General features: G+C 41.2%; 2 protein-coding genes across 6 annotated transcripts in view; both read right to left on the bottom strand.

Annotated features, from left to right (window-relative positions):
* Positions 1-22,096, bottom strand: part of nbeal2 (neurobeachin-like 2) — a 143,494-nt gene extending 121,398 nt beyond the window's left edge. The window contains exon 1 of the mRNA XM_029746683.1: positions 21,507-22,096. Coding sequence (XP_029602543.1) covers positions 21,507-21,557 — 51 coding nt within the window. The 5' untranslated portion in view covers positions 21,558-22,096. The remainder of the gene's footprint in view (positions 1-21,506) is intronic.
* On the bottom strand, positions 15,282-17,077 carry LOC115187675 (snake venom metalloprotease inhibitor 02A10-like). 5 transcript variants are annotated; one of them, XM_029746666.1, is made up of 4 exons: positions 16,382-17,077; positions 16,218-16,249; positions 16,016-16,184; positions 15,282-15,898 (listed from the first exon to the last, which is right to left on the bottom strand). In XM_029746666.1, the coding sequence occupies exons 1-4, from the start codon at positions 16,933-16,935 to the stop codon at positions 15,670-15,672; spliced, it is 984 nt and encodes a 327-aa protein (XP_029602526.1). In that variant the 5' UTR covers positions 16,936-17,077; the 3' UTR covers positions 15,282-15,669. The 5 variants fall into 5 exon arrangements, with proteins under 5 accessions (XP_029602526.1, XP_029602527.1, XP_029602528.1 ...); XM_029746667.1 differs by having other exon boundaries at positions 16,016-16,249; positions 16,382-16,508; positions 16,542-17,077; XM_029746668.1 differs by having other exon boundaries at positions 16,016-16,249; positions 16,382-16,515; positions 16,549-17,077.
* Positions 22,097-22,505: the final 409 nt, after the last annotated feature.

Genomic DNA, 22,505 nt, shown 5'->3' with positions numbered 1-22,505 from the left:
TCTGTATCTAGTGGGGTTATATTCAAGCTGTTCTGTATCTAGTGGGGTTATATTCAAGTTGTTCTGTATCTAGTGGGGTTATATTCAAACTGTTCTGTATCTAGTGGGGTTATATTCAAACTGTTCTGTATCTAGTGGGGTTATATTCAAACTGTTCTGTATCTAGTGGGGTTATATTCAAGCTGTTCTGTATCTAGTGGGGTTATATTCAAACTGTTCTGTATCTAGTGGGGTTATATTCAAGCTGTACTGTATCTAGTGGGGTTATATTCAAGCTGTTCTGTATCTAGTGGGGTTATATTTAAGCTGTTCTGTATCTAGTGGGGTTATATTCAAGTTGTTCTGTATCTAGTGTGGTTATATTTAAACTGTTCTGTATCTAGTGGGGTTATATTCAAACTGTTCTGTATCTAGTGGGGTTATATTCAAACTGTTCTGTATCTAGTGGGGTTATATTCAAGCTGTTCTGTATCTAGTGGGGTTATATTCAAACTGTTCTGTATCTAGTGGGGTTATATTCAAACTGTTCTGTATCTAGTGGGGTTATATTCAAGCTGTTCTGTATCTAGTGGGGTTATATTCAAGTTGTTCTGTATCTAGTGGGGTTATATTCAAGCTGTTCTGTATCTAGTGGGGTTATATTCAAACTGTTCTGTATCTAGTGGGGTTATATTCAAGCTGTTCTGTAGCTAGTGGGGTTATATTCAAACTGTTCTGTATCTAGTGGGGTTATATTCAAACTGTTCTGTATCTAGTGGGGTTATATTCAAGCTGTTCTGTATCTAGTGGGGTTATATTCAAACTGTTCTGTATCTAGTGGGGTTATATTCAAGCTGTTCTGTATCTAGTGGGGTTATATTCAAGCTGTTTTGGGGTTATATTCAAACTGTTCTGTATCTAGTGGGGTTATATTCAAACTGTTTTGGGGTTATATTCAAGCTGTTCTGTATCTAGTGGGGTTATATTCAAGCTGTTCTGTATCTAGTTGGGTTATATTCAACAGTGGGGTAATATTTAACAAGTATTTAGAGGGGGTGGACAGGTTAAGTTGGGGAGTAAGGCCGGAGCCTGATCCACCTCCATAGTAGGTGGGTTGGGGAGGAGGGGGGGTGTAGCACAAGAACCGTCGGTGACGGTGGCCACCCTCCTTTCACTACCTTTAGTTGTAGATTATTTTTTGTTTGTGTTTAGAGTTATTGGATTAGCTTTTGTTTTGTTGTTTTAGGCGCATCCGGGGTCTGCACCTTTGGGGGGGTGGGTACTGTCACGTTCTGACCAGTAAAGGGGTTATTTGTTACTGTAGTTTGGTCAGGACGTGGCAGGGGGTGTTTTGTTTTATGTGGTTCGGGGTTTGTTGGGCTATGTTATTATGTAAGAGGGGTGTTTGTTTAGAGTGTTCCGGGGATTTTGGTCTATGTTCTAGGTTAGTGTTTTTCTATGTTAGTTCTAGTCTTTCTATTTCTATGTTTAGTTAATGGGGTTGACCTTCAATTGGAAGCAGCTGCTCCTCGTTGCTTCTAATCGAAGGTCTTATTTAAGAGGGGTGTTTTTTCTATGGGATTTGTGGGTAGTTGTCTCCTGTTTTGTGTCTGTGCACCTGACAGGACTGTTTAGTGTCGTTCGTTGTTTTGTATGTGATTTGTTTGTTTTTCCTTCTTTTGATTTAATAAAGAAGATGAGTATACACGTTCCCTCTGCACCTTGGTCTAATCCTTACGACGCCCGTTACAGTTTTGGGGTTATATTCAAGCTGTTCTGTATCTAGTGGGGTTATATTCAAACTGGTCTGTATCTAGTGGGGTTATATTCAAACTGTTCTGTATCTAGTGGGGTTATATTCAAGCTGTTCTGTATTTAGGGGGGTTATATTCAAACTGTTCTGTATCTAGTGGGGTTATATTCAAGCTGTTCTGTAGCTAGTGGGGTTATATTCAAACTGTTCTGTATCTAGTGGGGTTATATTCAAGCTGTTCTGTATCTAGTGGGGTTATATTCAAACTGTTCTGTATCTAGTGGGGTTATATTCAAACTGTTCTGTATCTAGTGGGGTTATATTTAAACTGTTCTGTATCTAGTGGGGTTATATTCAAACTGTTCTGTATCTAGTGGGGTTATATTTAAACTGTTCTGTATCTAGTGGGGTTATATTCAAACTGTTCTGTAGCTAGTGGGGTTATATTCAAGTTGTTCTGTAGCTAGTGGGGTTATATTCATGCTGTTCTGTATCTAGTGGGGTTATATTCAAGCTGTTCTGTAGCTAGTGGGGTTATATTCAAGCTGTTCTGTATCTAGTGGGGTTATATTTAAACTGTTCTGTATCTAGTGGGGTTATATTCAAACTGTTCTGTATCTAGTGGGGTTATATTCAAGCTGTTCTGTAGCTAGTGGGGTTATATTCAAGCTGTTCTGTATCTAGTGGGGTTATATTCAAGTTGTTCTGTAGCTAGTGGGGTTATATTCAAGCTGTTCTGTAGCTAGTGGGGTTATATTCAAGCTGTTCTGTATCTAGTGGGGTTATATTTAAACTGTTCTGTATCTAGTGGGGTTATATTCAAACTGTTCTGTAGCTAGTGGGGTTATATTCAAACTGTTCTGTATCTAGTGGGGTTATATTCAAGTTGTTCTGTAGCTAGTGGGGTTATATTCAAGCTGTTCTGTATCTAGTGGGGTTATATTCAAGCTGTTCTGTATCTAGTGGGGTTATATTCAAGCTGTTCTGTAGCTAGTGGGGTTATATTCAAGCTGTTCTGTAGCTACTGGGGTTATATTCAAGCTGTTCTGTATCTAGTGGGGTTATATTCAAGCTGTTCTGTATCTAGTGGGGTTATATTCAAGCTGTTCTGTATCTAGTGGGGTTATATTCAAACTGTTCTGTATCTAGTGTGGTTATATTTAAACTGTTCTGTATCTAGTGGGGTTATATTCAAACTGTTCTGTATCTAGTGGGGTTATATTCAAACTGTTTTGGGGTTATATTCAAGCTGTTCTGTATCTAGTGGGGTTATATTCAAGCTGTTCTGTATCTAGTGGGGTTATATTCAAACTGTTCTGTATCTAGTGGGGTTATATTCAAGCTGTTCTGTATCTAGTGGGGTTATATTCAAACTGTTCTGTATCTAGTGGGGTTATATTCAAACTGTTCTGCTAGTTTGACCACCAGAGGGCATCTTTGAGAAGCATTTGATAGTATTCTGTATTGGCATTTCCAGAGAATTTAAAACCTTTTTTGTAATAACATAGTATATGGGATTGATTTTAATAAATTTGGCTTAATTAACTTGATTAATATTATGGTGTTTATGGTGTTAAAATGTAAACAACAAAAATAATATTGGAACTCTGCAGTCTTCCCATTGTTTCCTATGGGGGAAATATAGGCATGTCTGACTATTTTGCCAAATATCGCAATGTGTATATTTCTGGGGGTTTTTCAACTCGGGTGTAACCGGTGTGAAATGGCTAGCTAGTTAGCGGCGTGCGCACTAATAGCGTTTCAATCGGTGATGTCGCTCTGAGACGTGGAAGTAGTTGCTCTGTAAGGGCGACGGCTTCTGTGGAGCGATGGGTAACGATGCTTTGAGGTTGGCTGTTGTCAATGTGTGTTGAGGGTCCCTGGTTCGAGGCCAGGTAGGGGCGAGGAGAAACTGTTACACGGGCACCATTTTAAATCAGGAGAATCTCCTCTTTGTAATTATGTAAGTCTGGGCAGCGAGCTCGTTTGTCATCGATCGCTAGACCAGAAATAGTCAGAAGTTTTTATTTTTTCCCTACTTTTTCATTACGCAGACATAAGCACAGTTGACACCATCGAGGTGCGGATGTCCCTTTTCGTCCGACGAACAGATAGCGGTGGTAAAATAAAAAGGGATAATTTTGTTATGGAATTGTAAGCATCAGTCCAGTCAAAACAGTCTCTGTGAATGTTCCATTCCATTCATTTTCCATGGGCTCGCGCTACTGTTCTAGTTAGACAACGTTCTTAACCTGTTTAGGATAGGGGGCAGTATTTTCACGGCCGTACCCGATTTAATCTGGTTATTACTCCTGCCCAGAAACTAGAATATGCATATAATTATTTTATTTGGATAGAAAACACCCTAAAGTTTCTAAAACTGTTTGAATGGTGTCTGTGAGTATAACAGAACTCATATGGCAGGCCAAAACCTGAGAAGATTCCATACAGGAAGTGCCCTCTCTGACCATTTCTTGGCCTTCTATGGCCTCTTTATGGAAAATAGAGGATCTCTGCTGTAACGTGACATTTTCTAAGGCTCCCATAGGCTCTCAGAAGGCGCCAGAACGGGGAATGATGACTCTGCAGTCCCTGGGCGAAAAACAGTAGGGGATTTGGAAAGTGGTCGATCTGAGAACAATGACACGGGTGCGCGCGTGCATGTGACGACTCCATTTTACTTCTTTCAGTCTTTGAACGGATACAACGTCTCCCGGTCGGAATATTATCGCTATTTTACGAGAAAAATCGCATAAAAATTGATTTTAAACAGCGTTTGACATGCGTCGAAGTACGGTAATGGAATATTTTGAAATTCTTTGTCACGATACGCGCCGCGGCGTCACCCTTCGGATAGTGTCTTGAACGCAAGAACAGAACGCAGCTATTTGGATATAACTATGGATTATTTGGAACCAAAACAACATTGGGTGTTGAAGTAGAAGTCCTGGGAGTGCATTCTGACGAAGAACAGCAAAGGTAATCCAATTTTTCTTATAGTAAATCTGAGTTTGGTGAGTGCCAAACTTGGTGGGTGTCAAAATAGCTAGCCATGATGGCCGGGCTATCTACTCAGAATATTGCAAAATGTGCTTTCACCGAAAAGCTATTTTAAAATCGGACACTGCAATTGCATAAAGGAGTTCTGTATCTATAATTCTTTAAATAATTGTTATGTTTTTTGTGAACGTTTATCATGAGTAAATTAGTAAATTCACCGGAAGTTTTCGGTGGGTATGCTAGTTCTGAACGTCACATGCTAATGTAAAAAGCTGTTTTTTGAAATGCATGTATTGTATAACATAATGTCCTAGGAGTGTCATCTGATGAAGATCATCAAAGGTTAGTGCTGCATTTAGCTGTGGTTTTGGTTTTTGTGACATTATATGCTAGCTTGAAAAATGGGTGTGTGATTATTTCTGGCTGGGTACTCTCCTGACATAATCTAATGTTTTGCTTTCGTTGTAAAGCCTTTTTGAAATCGGACAATGTGGTTAGATAAAGGAGAGTCTTGTCTTTAAAATGGTGTAAAATAGTCATGTTTGAAAAATGGCAGTTTTTGGATTTTTGAGGAGTTTGTAATTCGCGCCACGCTCTATCATTGGATATTGGCGAGGCGTTCCGCTAGCGGAACATCTAGATGTAAGACGTTTTTAAGACGTTTTTCAGCCTGGGTGCATTTTGACTCGTTCTATTGTCCAGCCTATAGATAGCCAGAGCGAATTTATAAAAGCACCTGAATGTCCATTGAGAGAGCACAACGACTATACCATTTAGCTAAGCTAAGAATGACGAGAATAATCAAGTCAGTAAACGTTGGGTAGTTAGATAGCCTATAGTTAATTTACTGGCAAGTTTGGAGTATAACTACTAACGTTAGGTAGCTAGATAACATACCAGTACATACAGCTGTAATGATATGCTATGTGGTTCGTAAGGACAGCGTAGCTAGATAACATACCGGTACATACTGCTGTAATGATATGCTATGTGGTTCGTAAGGACAGCGTAGCTAACATACCGGTACATACTGCTGTAATGATATGCTATGTGGTTCGTAAGGACAGCGTAGCTAACATACCGGTACATACTGCTGTAATGATATGCTATGTGGTTCGTAAGGACAGCGTAGCTAACATACCGGTACATACTGCTGTAATGATATGCTATATGGTTCGTAAGGACAGCGTAGCTAGATAACATACCGGTACATACTGCTGTAATGATATGCTATGTGGTTCGTAAGGACAGCGTAGCTAGATAACATACCGGTACATACTGCTGTAATGATATGCTATGTGGTTCGTAAGGACAGCTTAGCTAACATACCAGTACATACTGCTGTAATGATATGCTATGTGGTTAGTAAGGACAGCGTAGCTAACATACCAGTACATACTGCTATAATGATATGCTATGTAGTTCGTAAGGACAGCGTAGCTAGCTAACATACCGGTACATACTGCTGTAATGATATGCTATGTGGTTCGTAAGGACAGCGTAGCTAGATAACATACCGGTACATACTGCTGTAATGATGTGCTATGTGGTTCGTAAGGACAGCGTAGCTAACATACCGGTACATACTGCTGTAATGATATGCTATGTGGTTCGTAAGGACAGCGTAGCTAACATACCGGTACATACTGCTGTAATGATATGCTATGTGGTTCGTAAGGACAGCATAGCTAGATAACATACCGGTACATACTGCTGTAATGATATGCTATGTGGTTCGTAAGGACAGCGTAGCTAGATAACATACCGGTACATACTGCTGTAATGATATGCTATGTGGTTCGTAAGGACAGCGTAGCTAGATAACATACCGGTACATACTGCTGTAATGATATGCTATGTGGTTCGTAAGGACAGCGTAGCTAACATACCAGTATATACTGCTGTAATGATATGCTATGTGGTTAGTAAGGACAGCGTAGCTAGATAACATATCAGTACATACTGCTATAATGATATGCTATGTGGTTCGTAAGGACAGCGTAGCTAGATAACATACCAGTACATACTGCTGTAATGATATGCTATGTGGTTCGTAAGGACAGCGTAGCTAGATAACATACCGGTACATACTGCTGTAATGATATGCTATGTGGTTCGTAAGGACAGCGTAGCTAGCTAACATACCGGTACATACTGCTGTAATGATATGCTATGTGGTTCGTAAGGACAGCGTAGCTAGATAACATACCAGTACATACTGCTGTAATGATATGCTATGTGGTTCGTAAGGACAGCGTAGCTAACATACCGGTACATACTGCTGTAATGATATGCTATGTGGTTCGTAAGGACAGCGTAGCTAGATAACATACCGGTACATACTGCTGTAATGATATGCTATGTGGTTCGTAAGGACAGCGTAGCTAGATAACATACCAGTACATACTGCTGTAATGATATGCTATGTTGTTAGTAAGGACAGCGTAGCTAACATACCGGTACATACTGCTGTAATGATATGCTATGTGGTTCATAAGGACAGCGTAGCTAACATACCGGTACATACTGCTGTAATGATATGCTATGTGGTTAGTAAGGACAGCGTAGCTAACATACCAGTACATACTGCTGTAATGATATGCTATGTGGTTCGTAAGGACAGCGTAGCTAGATAACATACCGGTACATACTGCTGTAATGATATGCTATGTGGTTAGTAAGGACAGCGTAGCTAACATACCAGTACATACTGCTGTAATGATATGCTATGTGGTTCGTAAGGACAGCGTAGCTAGATAACATACCGGTACATACTGCTGTAATGATATGCTATGTGGTTAGTAAGGACAGCGTAGCTAACATACCGGTACATACTGCTGTAATGATATGCTATGTGGTTCGTAAGGACAGCGTAGCTAACATACCGGTACATACTGCTGTAATGATATGCTATGTTGTTAGTAAGGACAGCGTAGCTAGATAACATACCGGTACATACTGCTGTAATGATATGCTATGTGGTTCGTAAGGACAGCGTAGCTAGATAACATACCGGTACATACTGCTGTAATGATATGCTATGTGGTTCGTAAGGACAGCGTAGCTAACATACCGGTACATACTGCTGTAATGATATGCTATGTGGTTCGTAAGGACAGCGTAGCTAGATAACATACCGGTACATACTGCTGTAATGATATGCTATGTGGTTCGTAAGGACAGCGTAGCTAGCTAACATACCGGTACATACTGCTGTAATGATATGCTATGTTGTTAGTAAGGACAGCGTAGCTAGCTAACATACCGGTACATACTGCTGTAATGATATGCTATGTGGTTCGTAAGGACAGCGTAGCTAACATACCGGTACATACTGCTGTAATGATATGCTATGTGGTTCGTAAGGACAGCGTAGCTAGATAACATACCGGTACATACTGCTGTAATGATATGTTATGTGGTTCGTAAGGACAGCGTAGCTAGATAACATACCGGTACATACTGCTGTAATGATATGCTATGTGGTTCGTAAGGACAGCGTAGCTAGATAACATACCGGTACATACTGCTGTAATGATATGCTATGTGGTTCGTAAGGACAGCGTAGCTAGATAACATACCGGTACATACAGCTGTAATGATATGCTATGTGGTTCGTAAGGACAGCGTAGCTAACATACCGGTACATACTGCTGTAATGATATGCTATGTGGTTCGTAAGGACAGCATAGCTAACATACCGGTACATACTGCTGTAATGATATGCTATGTGGTTCGTAAGGACAGCTTAGCTAACATACCAGTACATACTGCTGTAATGATATGCTATGTGGTTCGTAAGGACAGCTTAGCTAACATACCAGTACATACTGCTGTAATGATATGCTATGTGGTTAGTAAGGACAGCGTAGCTAGCTAACATACCGGTACATACTGCTGTAATGATATGCTATGTGGTTCGTAAGGACAGCGTAGCTAGCTAACATACCGGTACATACTGCTGTAATGATATGCTATGTGGTTCGTAAGGACAGCGTAGCTAGATAACATACCGGTACATACTGCTGTAATGATATGCTATGTGCTTCGTAAGGACAGCGTAGCTAACAAATTGTCAGCCAACATAACGTGTAAGGTAACTTATTTGAAAAGTCATTACTTTATTACCTTGAGTAGCAAGTAAGACCTGTCTGGTTTTGCTTGACTCGTTATGACGTTATGACAACTTACATCTGGTTTGACCGTAATGTTTTGTCAGCCATCTTCGTTGAAGAATGCCCCAAGGCAAGGGTGGCTCGCATCAAAATCTGTCATTGGAACCACATGGTCATATAAAAACCAAGGGACCCAAAATGCATAATGAGGAACCACTGTATCATGAAAAGTCCTTGTCACTCATTGTCATGTTTAGCTTGACAATGACAGCAAGGAGCTGGCATAATAATAGCACCAACAGATTGGCACTTAGGCTACATATGCCTTACCTACAATCAAGCTGTTCAGTATCTAGTCTTGTGGGCGTCCAATAATAAGGCGGACGGCCTTCCACAAATCCACAGCTGACTAGTCAGACTAATGGTACTAGAGACTGGCTGACTCATATTATGATGCAATTACAGAGTGCTTACAGAGGGAGTAGCTCCTTTATAACTTAACACAATGTCTCTTCGTTTTCAGTCTTACTGTATTCAGAAATTATCTCTACACACCCACTCAGCCGCATTAGTTGCCTCATTCATCAGGTTGCTGGAAGCTTTATGTCGACCTCAATGGGATTTCATCATGCTGGTTTTAAAAATCTCTCAATCTCTAGAAAAAATGACTCTGCCATGACAAAACATAAAAAGGATTTTACCATTGTCTGTGTCTCAATTCCCAGCATTAAAGTGTTCACCTCGCTATGACAAAACCAATGACCTTTTCTGTGTTCTCTGGGTTTAACTGACATAAAGGAAGTGATGAAGGTGTTGTTGCTCTATTCACGGCAAAGCTGCAATCAAAACAAAGTATTACAGCTTCTGGATTGGGCCACAACAGTAGGAAGCAAGCCTGGGACTTACGACACTTATTACTGTGTGTTACAGTTTGAGACTCACGGCCTAACCAACTTAGCTATGATATGACAAAGACAAGGCTTTCTACACAACCGCATTCCTGTAAAAAGCTTTGGAGTCGTACCATGGCTAGTAATGGAATCAGGGCCTTTTCACACAGTTTTCAGCTATAGTTCCAATCAGAGTTAGATTATTTGTTACATTGTGTTTATCTGGTCTGGTTGGTTTCATCTTGCCAAAAATGTCAAACAAACTAAAATTCAGAAACAAAACCACGTGTCCATGAAAGTAATTTGTTTATTGGACAAACATTTTCACGTTAAATCCGTCGAGGATTATCATGAAGCTTCACTTGTGTGTCCCAATCTTCATATTACTTTGGCTTTCCAACAACACGCGGTAAGAAACAGCACAATAGCCGCTCCAGCAGAGACGCGAATAGATTTAGTTCAGGGCCTTTCTGAGATACTCTAACTGCAGCTGGTGTTTGTATTGACTGATTTATTTCACCTTTATTTTAAAATCAGGGGAGTCATACTGAGACCAAAGTCTCTTTTACAGATGAGCCCCAAATTGAATAAGGATGACGAAGATAAACACATCAAGTAAGAACATCTGCATCATCATCATCATCATCCAACTCAATTCAACAATAACAAAGTGTCTGATGAGATGCTGTGGAGATCAAAATATCTGATCAGCCTTCTTTTGAACATACTGCTTAACCAGGGCACACAAATTAGGTGATAATAACCACAAGTTCATATCTGAACGTACTGTAGATGTGGGAAGCTCAAGCTTCCTGCTTAACCAGGGCACACAGATTAGGTGATAATAACCACAAGTTCATATCTGAACGTACTGTAGATCTGGGAAGCTCAAGCTTCCTGCTTAACCAGGGCACACAGATTAGGTGATAATAACCACAAGTTCATATCTGAACGTACTGTAGATCTGGGAAGCTCAAGCTTCCTGCTTAACCAGGGCACACAAATTAGGTGATAATAACCACAAGTTCATATCTGAACGTACTGTAGATCTGGGAAGCTCAAGCTTCCTGCTTAACCAGGGCACACAGATTAGGTGATAATAACCACAAGTTCATATCTGAACGTACTGTAGATCTGGGAAGCTCAAGCTTCCTGCTTAACCAGGGCACACAGATTAGGTGATAATAACCACAAGTTCATATCTGAACGTACTGTAGATGTGGGGAGGCACATCATGTCTGACCATGCTCCCATCACCCAGATCCTCAGATGGACATGGTCCTGTACTGTACTGTACACCAGGGACATAATATCAACAAACACTAACAAGCTGAAACAGCACTGTGATTCAGACTTAAAACTACAGTCAAACCATCTTGCATGAGTGAATACTGACTACATTAATCTTGGTAATATCCTACATATTGTGAACCGTCCATGTTCCATCCATATAGAGCCTAGTATTCCACTACCCTGTGTTCCTCCTCTTACCAATAGTTCCCTTATTTCAAGCTGAAGTACAAAAAGGAGAACTTCCTTACATTTCAAAGTTACAAACCACAAATACAAGTGGAATCTAAACGATATTTACAGATACAGGAAATGAGCACAAAGTAGTACAACAGACGGCAACATGGTGTCCCAAATGGCACCCTATTCCCTATGTAGTGCACTACTTTTGACCAGAGCCCTGGTTAAAAGTAGTGCACTATAAAGGGAATAGAGTGCCATTTGGAATGGAATGCATCCAATGCCACACAGTAGCAGGTAATGTCATTGGAGCAAAACACCTGGTAAATGTCCCCCTACTAGCCCTTCCCTTTTCACCTCCCAAGTCCCCTGAGCCAATGCCTGACCTCTGATAAACACAGCTTTATTACTAATGCAGATGATGACAACAACTTACCCATAATGCAACAGTAGGCCTATTTCACATCCTCAAAACAGTATGTCACAACTACTACTATAAAGCCTGTTCCGACACTATCAACACTGTTGTAAACAAAACCACGTGTTAAATAAAGGTTAAATAAAACATTTAAAAAGTGTATACCATGACTATTGACATTATAATCAAAAATGTAATTTGCACTGATCTCTCTACTACTCTCTGGCTGCCAAGGTGAAGGGTGAAGTTGCCCCTCGACGCTGATCTTCGGTCAGTTTTTCATTTTCCCCACTAACTGTTAAGGTTAGGATTAGGGGAGGGGGCGCTGATCCTAGATCTGTACCTAGGGAAAACTTTACACGTTAAACGGCTGCCAAGGCGGGAGGAGGTGGGAGGATGTGGGACGGACTGTGCAGCTGTGCTGCCCTGAGCTGCTTGACATTCTGGGGCGCTCCAGCCTCCTGACATGCACCAGCGAAGGGGGAACAAAGAGCACTTTGGGTTTCCTAATTCAGCTGCTTGTTGGTAAACAGACTCTGGCCAGGGAGGCTGCAGTGCAGGAGGGATCCTAATCAGAGTCTACGTCCCAAATGGCACCCTATTCCCTACATAGTGCACTACCTTTGACCAGGGCCTATAGTTCACTATCTAGGGAATAGGGAGCCAGTTGGGACACAACCAGGGAACTAGCGAAGACCAGATGAAGCTGGAGGGCTGATGGAGTACGATACCTTATCTCTGCTCATCAGAGCCCTATGGGCTGCACATGTAAAGTCTAATAGGAGGGTGTGGTGTAGGGTTTTGCTGCAGCTGAGTGACAGTGGGGTTGTCACCGTGGTCAGTTACAGCTCTGCTCCAACACAGGCAGTCATTAGCTAGATGAACAGTCACCAGGATAATTACTGACAGAGTGATTATACCCGTTTCCTTTTCCAGACAGGCAGCAGCTCACTGCTTCAATTTCTCAGAATTACCCCTGATCCTCCAGAAACTTGTGTTTTCCCATCTCCGTGGACCCTACTTTTGACCAGGGTCCATGTTCCTCTCCCACAGGCAGGGGAACAGTGGAAGGGCTGACATCACCACGTCACTACCTCTGGAGGTCATCAGCTACAGTATCTCTATGCTCTGGCCTTGTACATAACCTTCAGGTCAGTATCACTGTGCTCTGGTCTTGTACATAACATTCAGGTCAGTATCTCTATGCTCCGGTCCTGTACATAACCTTCAGGTCAGTATCTCTATGCTCCGGTCTTGTACATAACCTTCAGGTCAGTATCTCTATGCTCCGGTCTTGTACATAAACCTTCAGGTCAGTATCTCCATGCTCTGGTCTTGTACATAACATTCAGGTCAGTATCTCTATGCTCCGGTCTTGTACATAACACTCAGGTCAGTATCACTGTGCTCTGGTCCTGTACATAACATTCAGGTCAGTATCTCTATGCTCCGGTCTTGTACATAACATTCAGGTCAGTATCACTGTGCTCTGGTCCTGTACATAACCTTCAAGTCAGTATCTCTATGCTCCGGTCTTGTACATAACCTTCAGGTCAGTATCACTGTGCTCTGGTCTTGTACATAACATTCAGGTCAGTATCACTGTGCTCTGGTCTTGTACATAACATTCAGGTCAGTATCACTGTGCTCTGGTCTTGTACATAACATTCAGGTCAGTATCACTATGCTCTGGTCTTGTACATAACATTTAGGACTACATGTGCGGTCAGGTAGGCGAGTACTCCCTCGTGTTATGAACCCGCCTTCATTTGTATATTTTCTCTCAAATAGCTGTCTATTGATGCACCAGTCCATACTTTCATGAACACTTCAACCTGTTATTACAGTACACCCTAACGGTAATGACATATATGAAGACAGACAAAAGAACAATCAATAACCTTGGGTCCAATAGCAGACAGCCGCCTCTTGAGAATGTACATAACTCTACACAGCCATCTGACAAGATCTGACTAGTCCACAATCTCTCTTTTAATGATCAGATCATTGTGACTGTATACAGAGCCTTCAGAAAATATTCACACACACGCCCCTTGACTTTTTCCACATGTTGTTGTGTTACAGCCTGAATTTAAAAATGGATTACATTTAGATGTGTCACTGGCATATACACAATACCCCATAATGTCAATAAAAAATATATTCCAGAACATGCATCCTCTTTGCAATAAGGCACTAAAGTAAAACTGCAAAAAATATAATTTTATGTCCTGAATACAAACTATTATATTTGGGTCAAATCCAACATGTCACTGAGTACCACGCTTCATATTTTCAAGCATGGTGGTGGCTGCATCATGTTATGGGTATGCTTGTCATCGGCAAGGACTAAGGAGTTTCTTAGAATGAAAAGAAAGGGAATAGAGCGAAGCATAGGCAAACTCCCAGAGGAAAACCTGGTTCAGTCTACTTTCCAACAGACACTGGGAGACAAATTCAACCTTTCAGCAGGACAACAAACTAAAACAAGGCCACATATACACTGGAGTTGGTTACCAAGACAACATTGAATGTTCCTGAGTGGCCTAGTTACAGTTTTGGCTTTAAAAATCTATAGCAAGACTAGAAAAATGGCTGTCTAGCAATGATCAACAACCAACTTGACAGAGCTTGAAGAATTTTTAAATATTAATTTGCAAATATTGTACAATCCAGGTGTCCAAAGCTCTTAGAGACTTGACCAGAAAGACTCACAGCTGTAATCACTGCCAAAAGTGATTCTAACATGTATTGACTCAGGGGTGTGAATACTGACACTACCGTTCAAAAGTTTGTGGTCACTTAGAAATGTCCTTGTTTTGAAAGAAGAGCACATTTTTGGTGGATTAAAATAACATAAAATTGACCAGAAACTGTAATCGAACCCACAAATGCTGATGCTCTAGATACTCAACTAGTCTAAAGAAGGACAGTTTTATTAATTCTTTAATCAGGACAACTGTTTTCAGCTGTGCTAACATAATTGAAGAAGGGTTTTCTAATGATCAATTAGCCTTTTAAAATGATAAACTTGGATTAGCTAACACAACGTGCCATTGGAACACAGGAGTGATGGTTGCTGATAATGGGCCTCTGTACGCCTATGTAGATATTCCATTAAAAAAATCTGCCGTTTCCAGCTACAATAGTCATGTACAACATTAACAATGTCTACACTGTATTTCTGATCAATTTGATGTTATTCTAATGAACAAAAAAATGTATTTTCTTTCAAAAACAAGGACATTTCTAAGTGACCACAAACTTTTGAACGGTAGTGAATGTAAATTAGATATTTCTGCATTTCCTTTTTAATACATTTGCTAACATTTCTAAAACCATGTTTTCACTTTGTTATTATGGGGTATTATGATGTCATTATGGGGTATTGTGATGTCATTATGGGGTATTGTGATGTCATTATGGGGTATTGTGATGTCATTATGGGGTATTGTGTGTGTAGATGGGTGAGAGAAAAAAAACAAAAAAAAACATATATATATTCAATCCATTTTGAATTCAAGCTGTAACACAACAAAATGTGGAATAAGTCCAGAGGTATGAATACTTTCTGAAGGCACTGCATGTCCATACCTGCATGACAACACTGAGGATGTGCTGATGCCTTGAAATAGTTTTAAAATCTTCCTTATTAATTTAGTTCAACTGTTTTACCCAATCAGAACCTGTTGTTTGAATCCCAGATTTCCCCTTTAAAAACAGGTTAGAGATATGCAGCACTGAAGAGCAGCCAATAGCCTAAATCTGTTGTTTCCCCTCCAAGATAAACAAGAGAGATATTTCACTGACTGCGTTCCAAAATGGCACCCTATTCTCTATATAATACATAGTTTAACCAGACCGCTATGGGCCTTTCTCTATATAATAAACAGTTTAACCAGACCCCTATGGGCCATTCTCAGTATAATATGTAGTTTAACCAGATCCCTATGGGCCATTCTCTATATAATAAACAGTTAACCAAACCCCTATGGGCCATTCTCTATATAATACGTAGTTTAACCAGACCCCTATGGGCCATTCTCAGTATAATATGTAGTTTAACCAGACCCCTATGGGCCATTCTCTATATAATACGTAGTTTAACCAGGGCCATTCTCTATATAATACGTAGTTTAACCAGACCCCTATGGGCCATTCTCTATATAATACGTAGTTTAACCAGGGCCATTCTCTATATAATACGTAGTTTAACCAGACCCTTATGGGCCATTCTCTATATAATACGTAGTTTAACCAGACCCCTATGGGCCTTTCTCTATATAATACGTAGTTTAACCAGACCCCTATGGGCCATTCTCTATATAATACGTAGTTTAACCAGACCCCTACGGGCCATTCTCTATATAATACAGAGTTTAACCAGGGCCATTCTCTATATAATACGTAGTTTAACCAGACCCCTATGGGCCATTCTCTATATAATACGTAGTTTAACCAGACCCCTATGGGCCATTCTCTATATAATACGTAGTTTAACCAGGGCCATTCTCTATATAATACGTAGTTTAACCAGACCCCTATGGGCCATTCTCTATATAATACGTAGTTTAACCAGGGCCATTCTCTATATAATATGTAGTTTAACCAGACCCCTATGGGCCTTTCTCTATATAATACGTAGTTTAACCAGGGCCATTCTCTTTATAATACGTAGTTTAACCAGGGCCATTCTCAAAATATTACGTAGTTTAACAAGGGCCATTCTCTATATAATACTTGGTTTAACCAGGGCCATTCTCTATATAATACGTAGTTTAACCAGGGCCATTCTCTATATAATACGTAGTTTAACCAGACCCCTATGGGCCATTCTCTATATAATACGTAGTTTAACCAGACCCCTATGGGCCATTCTCTATATAATACGTAGTTTAACCAGGGCCATTCTCTATATAATATGTAGTTTAACCAGACCCCTATGGGCCATTCTCTATATAATACGTAGTTTAACCAGGGCCATTCTCTATATAATACGTAGTTTAACCAGACCCCTATGGGCCATTCTCTATATAATACGTAGTTTAACCAGGGCCATTCTCTATATAATACGTAGTTTAACCAGGGCCATTCTCTATATAATACGTAGTTTAACCAGGGCCATTCTCTATATAATACGTAGTTTAACCAGGGCCATTCTCTATATAATACGTAGTTTAACCAGGGCCATTCTCTATATAATACGTAGTTTAACCAGGGCCATTCTCTATATAATACGTAGTTTAACCAGACCCCTATGGGCCATGTTGGGGACACAGCCACTGCATGCACAGCGAGGTGCAGGTACATGTGCAAAGGATTGCTAAGCTTTATGTAAGCACTGAATCTGGGTCTGATTAAGATGTGTGTAAAGAATGTATTGCACAAATCAGAGGACGCACAGCTCCAGTCACTGACGTGCCAGTGCAAGTCGTATGTTCTATTCCAGATTCTGGAGAAGCAGAGCGATGGCTAGGACTCATGCATTCAGCATGGGAGCATTTTGAATACAGTCAACTCCTGACATTGAAGTGCACATCGAATGCAAGCTCAAACACTGTGTGTCCTAATGGTAGCATGTTCCCTATGTAGTGCACTACTTTTGACCAGAACCCTATGGGCCTATATACAGGATAGGGAACTATTTAGGACGCAGACATTGTCAAATACTTTCTTTAAATTGTTTCAGATGTTTTCATGCTCCATTTGGTTCATACAGTGACACCATAGTGAGTGTGGGACATGTGAGTGTCAGACACAGGTACGCAGGCAGACATCCAGTTTAAACATGATACTATAGAATATGTTAACTTGACTTACAGGTACTGAACAAAAGAGCTAGAACATTGCATTCTCATTGAGACTATAGGAGGGGCAGGTGAATGTTAAGTCACCTGTTAAGTTGTTGTAGAGTAACACCTCGTCTGTTCTTTCAGCCTACCTCATCTCAGTCCATTCACTGAGTGGAAACAGTCACAGCGGGTGATTATTACCATACAGTGTAATGTTGTGAAATCATCTGAGAGTGTCAACACAATTTCTGTTGTTCTATGTCGAAATGAAGGTCAATATCGTCAGTGTCGGTCCTCATTTCCCTCCAGGATTTAAGTGCGACAGACTTTGAATGACATATACTGAAATGGTCAATAGGGCTCTGGTGAAAAGTAGTGCACTTTATGGGAATAGGGTGCCCTTTGGCTGTGTTCATTTCATTTACAACCACAATGAGTTGGTTGGGTTCTGTTCATTTGCAAGCCATCCTACACATGCAAAATAGTAATCTTACTACCTCGCAAAACTACCTGATGCCCAGCCTGTGTGTTGTAAAACCCTGCTGAACAGAGTAAATGCAGTCGTCTCTGTCAGTCTGAAAGGTTCATGAGGAAAGGAAGTGGCTCCATGACATCACAGTTGTCCTCCAAAATCCAGAGATATTGTGTCCCAAATGGCACCCTATTCCCTACATAGCTCACTACTTTTGACCAGAGCTCTATGGGCCCTGGTCAAAAGTAGTGCCCTATATAGGGCATAGGGTGCTATTTGAGACGTAAACAGAGAGACAGATCAGGAGGAAGTGGTTGACATGGTACAGCGGTAACTGTCATGACCCGATGCTAGACACAGATGGGCAGACACAACATAGCACTGAGCTCAGCACTACACCAACTGAGACAGTGGACAGAGAGAGAGAGTCCCAGAGTAAGAGAGAGGGAGAGAGACAGAGATAGTATGGGGGCCTACACCTGTGGTGGCCAAGGTTGTCTGGAACACACTAGTCTGTTAAGTCTTGTCCAATGCCCAGTCTAGAACACACTAGTCAATAGTCTACCTTTCTCTCACACAGGCTAATCAGATCATTACTGTTGATTTGCCAGTCTAAAGAACAAGTCAAATAGGCTATGTTCATCTAACAGTAGTTGTTAGAACATCCAGTAAAGGTTTAACCTGCAGACAATGGGGTCACCATAAATACCATGAGTAATAAAGCCTCACTTAGACAAGGGTTTCCCAAACTCGGTCCTGGGGCCCCCCTGGGTGCCCGTTCTGGTTTTTGTCCTAGCGCTACACAGCTGATTCAAATAACCAACTCATCATCAAGCTTTGATTATTTGAATCAGCTGTGATGTTCTAGGGGCAAAAAAACTAAATGTGTACCCTGGGGGGGCCCAGGACCAAGTTTGGGAAACCCTGACTTAGAAGACTGACGCACCAGATAATATTCAAACACTGGCTCCCACTCTGCATGCAGATACTTATTAAACAATGACAATGTCCCATTTCAAAACAAATGCAATCAACCAATGTGTCTAGGGCTGGGACAAAACCAGTATATAGAGATACTCAGTAGTAGAGAGGCAAGGAAACAAAATACCAAGCGGGTTTAGGAAAACAGCCTTAATGCTGGAAACAAACATCATGATGTTGTCATCCAGAGTCACATGTATTTATTTTCCAAACTACAGCACCCAGTATGTTACATCCAGCAGCTTAAAGGACCAACGAGTTTGGTCTGCGTCGTGTTTACATTTTTGCAATGGAAAAAAATATTGAGATACTGGTATCGTCCCAGCCCTAAATGTGACCCCACCCAGATGTACTGTGTGTGGGCATCCAAACCAACAGCAATGGGGTTGCATCCTCAACGACACCCTATTCCCTATGCAGGCCCTGGTCAAAAGCAGTGCACTATATATGGAATAGGGTTCCATTTGGGATGCAGACTATGTGGGCTGTTAGTTAAGCAACAGGACAGGAGGTAGGCCTAGTGAGGGAGGGGCCCACCTCTGTTAGTGAACCAACAGGACAGGAGGTAGACCTAGTGAGGGAGGGGCCCTCCTCTGTTAGTTAACCAACAGGACAGGAGGTAGGCCTAGTGAGGGAGGGGCCCTCCTCTGTTAGTGAACCAACAGGACAGGAGGTAGGCCTAGTGAGGGAGGGGCCCTCCTCTGTTAGTGAACCAACAGGACAGGAGGTAGGCCTAGTGAGGGAGGGGCCCTCCTCTGTTAGTGAACCAACAGGACAGGAGGTAGGCCTAGTGAGGGAGGGGCCCTCCTCTGTTAGTGAACCAACAGGACAGGAGGTAGGCCTAGTGAGGGAGGGGCCCTCCTCTGTTAGTGAACCAACAGGACAGGAGGTAGGCTTAGTGAGGGAGGGGCCCTCCACTGTTAGTGAACCAACAGGACAGGAGGTATGCCTAGTGAGGGAGGGGCCCTCCTCTGTTAGTGAACCAACAGGACAGGAGGTAGGCTTAGTGAGGGAGGGGCCCTCCACTGTTAGTGAACCAACAGGACAGGAGGTAGGCCTAGTGAGGGAGGGGCCCTCTGTCTGCTCTTCTACCTGCTGAAACAGGTCCATCTGCTTTGTCTGCTGCCATGTTTAACCCCTCAATGCCTGCCAGTGCCTCAAGCTATGAGGTAGAGGGAGGAGAGGAAGAGAAAGGCCCAGGTATGGTTGCATGGGTGTAGAAGGGAATGTAACCAACTGCACCTCAAAATAGGCATATAACATAAGAGGAAAAGACTGCAGTACTCATTGCAACTTTTCCTTAGGCATTTGAAACAGATTGCAAAATCTAGTGAATAATTTAGTATCATTAATTAATTTCCAGGCAATATGTTTTCATTCAAATCAGGATTCATGAAAAAGGATGGATGACTGACCACTGCCAGTTAGTAGTAACACCCAATTCTAAAATAAACCAAGGACAAGCTTTTTTCCACCACTCTTATAGAAATGTTTGTTATAGGCCTACCTGGGTGTAATCTGTCAGGGTTGCAATTCAGACCGCTAGTGTGTCTAGGCTATATCAAGAACACACATTTTAATTTGTCGGCACATTTCAGACAATGAGTTTTGTGATGCTGATGAAAATACTATTGCAACAGTTGTGTTATTGTAGCCTACAATGTATCACAAGCAGGTGCTGGTGCAGTAGGCTACAAACTGATACACGCTGGCATAGCACACGGCTTACGAGTGTTGGGGAAATTAGCTTTAAAACTGCAAAATTTTCTCTCAGCCTCATGGCAAAAATGTGTAAAATACCACGACTGACTATAAAACGGCACATTTTTCACTATGCCCCATTGCACAGAGCTTACTGCGCTACACCACGGCCAATACAATGTTACCAATATGTTAAGCTATGCTATGACCCATACCCCTGAATAAATCATCTCTGTTAAACAAATAAGAGAAGGATAACTATCTATAGGCCTACCCCAACTCCGCTAAAGTGAACAACATACATGTGACAAGAAGGAACTACATTCAGGAAGTAAAGAGGCCACCTGACCAAAGATGGTGGATAAATGAAGATAGTTCACTCAGGCAGTTTACCATTGAAAAAAAGAGTCAGTTCCGGTCTACTTAACGGGGTGGGTCTCACATAGACACCAATTCAGTAGCAGAGTCTGGTCTACTTAGCTCATTGCCTTTAATAGGACCAGAAAGAAACCGCGAGTGGAGTGTCTCGCTTCCTCTTCCGTCTCTGATCTTGGCAGTAGCCAGCAGGTAAAGGAACCATATGTAGAGTTGTCGACGCTAAGTTTATACTAGCATAGAATTAGAACAATGTTTAACAAAATCAGACAAACTAAACCGTAGATAGTGCTGGCATATCACGGAATAAAACTGCCTGTTAATGGACAGATGTGAAATTATGAGTCGACACGCTCAAAATACATCCTGCATGAATCCCAAATACTTCCTCATACGATTCCGCCTGCTACTGTCAGAACAACAAGCATTGGCAAATATGGTTGCCAACTGTAGCGTGCACTGCAGTCATGTTTTCCGTTGATACCTTCGAATAAAGCTTTCAAGCAAATATAGGACAATTGCAATTCAACAACAGGTGTCAGCCCCCCCATTAAACTTACCTTAGTGTAATATAAAATCCACAGCTCATTCAACCTCTCCTTCGAAGCCATTCTCCTCCGTCCTTCTGTGTATAATCCCTTGGTTTCAGTATGAATGTATCATTGTACTTTTACATTTGTTTGCAATAAGAGCGTTAAGATTGTTTCCAGAAAAAAGGACGAAACATTGGTCTCTTGTAACATCTTGGCAACATAGCTCGCAGTATCCAAAGTGATCGACAGACAGAATATTGTACGCTCTCCCCCAAAGTTTAGCAGATTGCCAAATTAATTATAAAAGACATGGTTAACTATCTGCCGTGGATATAATGTCAAGAGCAAGAACAGATCAGGAATTCCTGAGCAAAATAAACCCGAATGAATATGATGATCCCCTAATTACGAAGTAATTCCCACGGACACAGCAGTCATATGGTATCTTATTATAATACGGTTTACATCTTAAAATACAGTTATTCATCTCCTTCCATATCTGCAGTAAAGCGATAGGACGTTGACTCCACGCCGTTCTGTAGAAGTCTCCTAAACATCCACTTTTTGGAACGTTCAAGCAAACCCTCTGGCTTTGCGACAGACTGCGAGCGCACTGTAGTATGGACAGGTAATACTCTTAAAGATACATCCACCCTTTAAAAATGCCATATAGAAGTTATAACTAAACATTTATACAGGACTTACAAAGGCTATAACATGTTGTATGTTATAATATTTACGTTATCAAATAGAATATGATGATGAAGCCCAAACATAATAAAACATTGGCATCTCACAAAATACATTCTTAACATCCCCATCAAACTAAACAAAGATAATAAAGAGCATCATTATCCTTCAAAAGAGAGAACAATGTGCATATTGAACTGACAGGCAATGTGGGGATTTCTGGGAAATGACAATAGTCTGTGCCAAATGTTCCCAAAGGATTTGTCCTAATTACTTGAATCAGCCTATGGTTAATTGGAATAGAGCTAGAAATCCATTTCTATGCTATAAACAGAC

The sequence above is a fragment of the Salmo trutta genome, unplaced genomic scaffold (assembly GCF_901001165.1).
Source record: "Salmo trutta unplaced genomic scaffold, fSalTru1.1, whole genome shotgun sequence".
NCBI lineage: Eukaryota > Metazoa > Chordata > Actinopteri > Salmoniformes > Salmonidae > Salmo > Salmo trutta.
The sequence above is the reverse complement of the archived record's forward strand: the minus strand, read 5'-3'. Positions and strand labels throughout refer to the sequence as shown.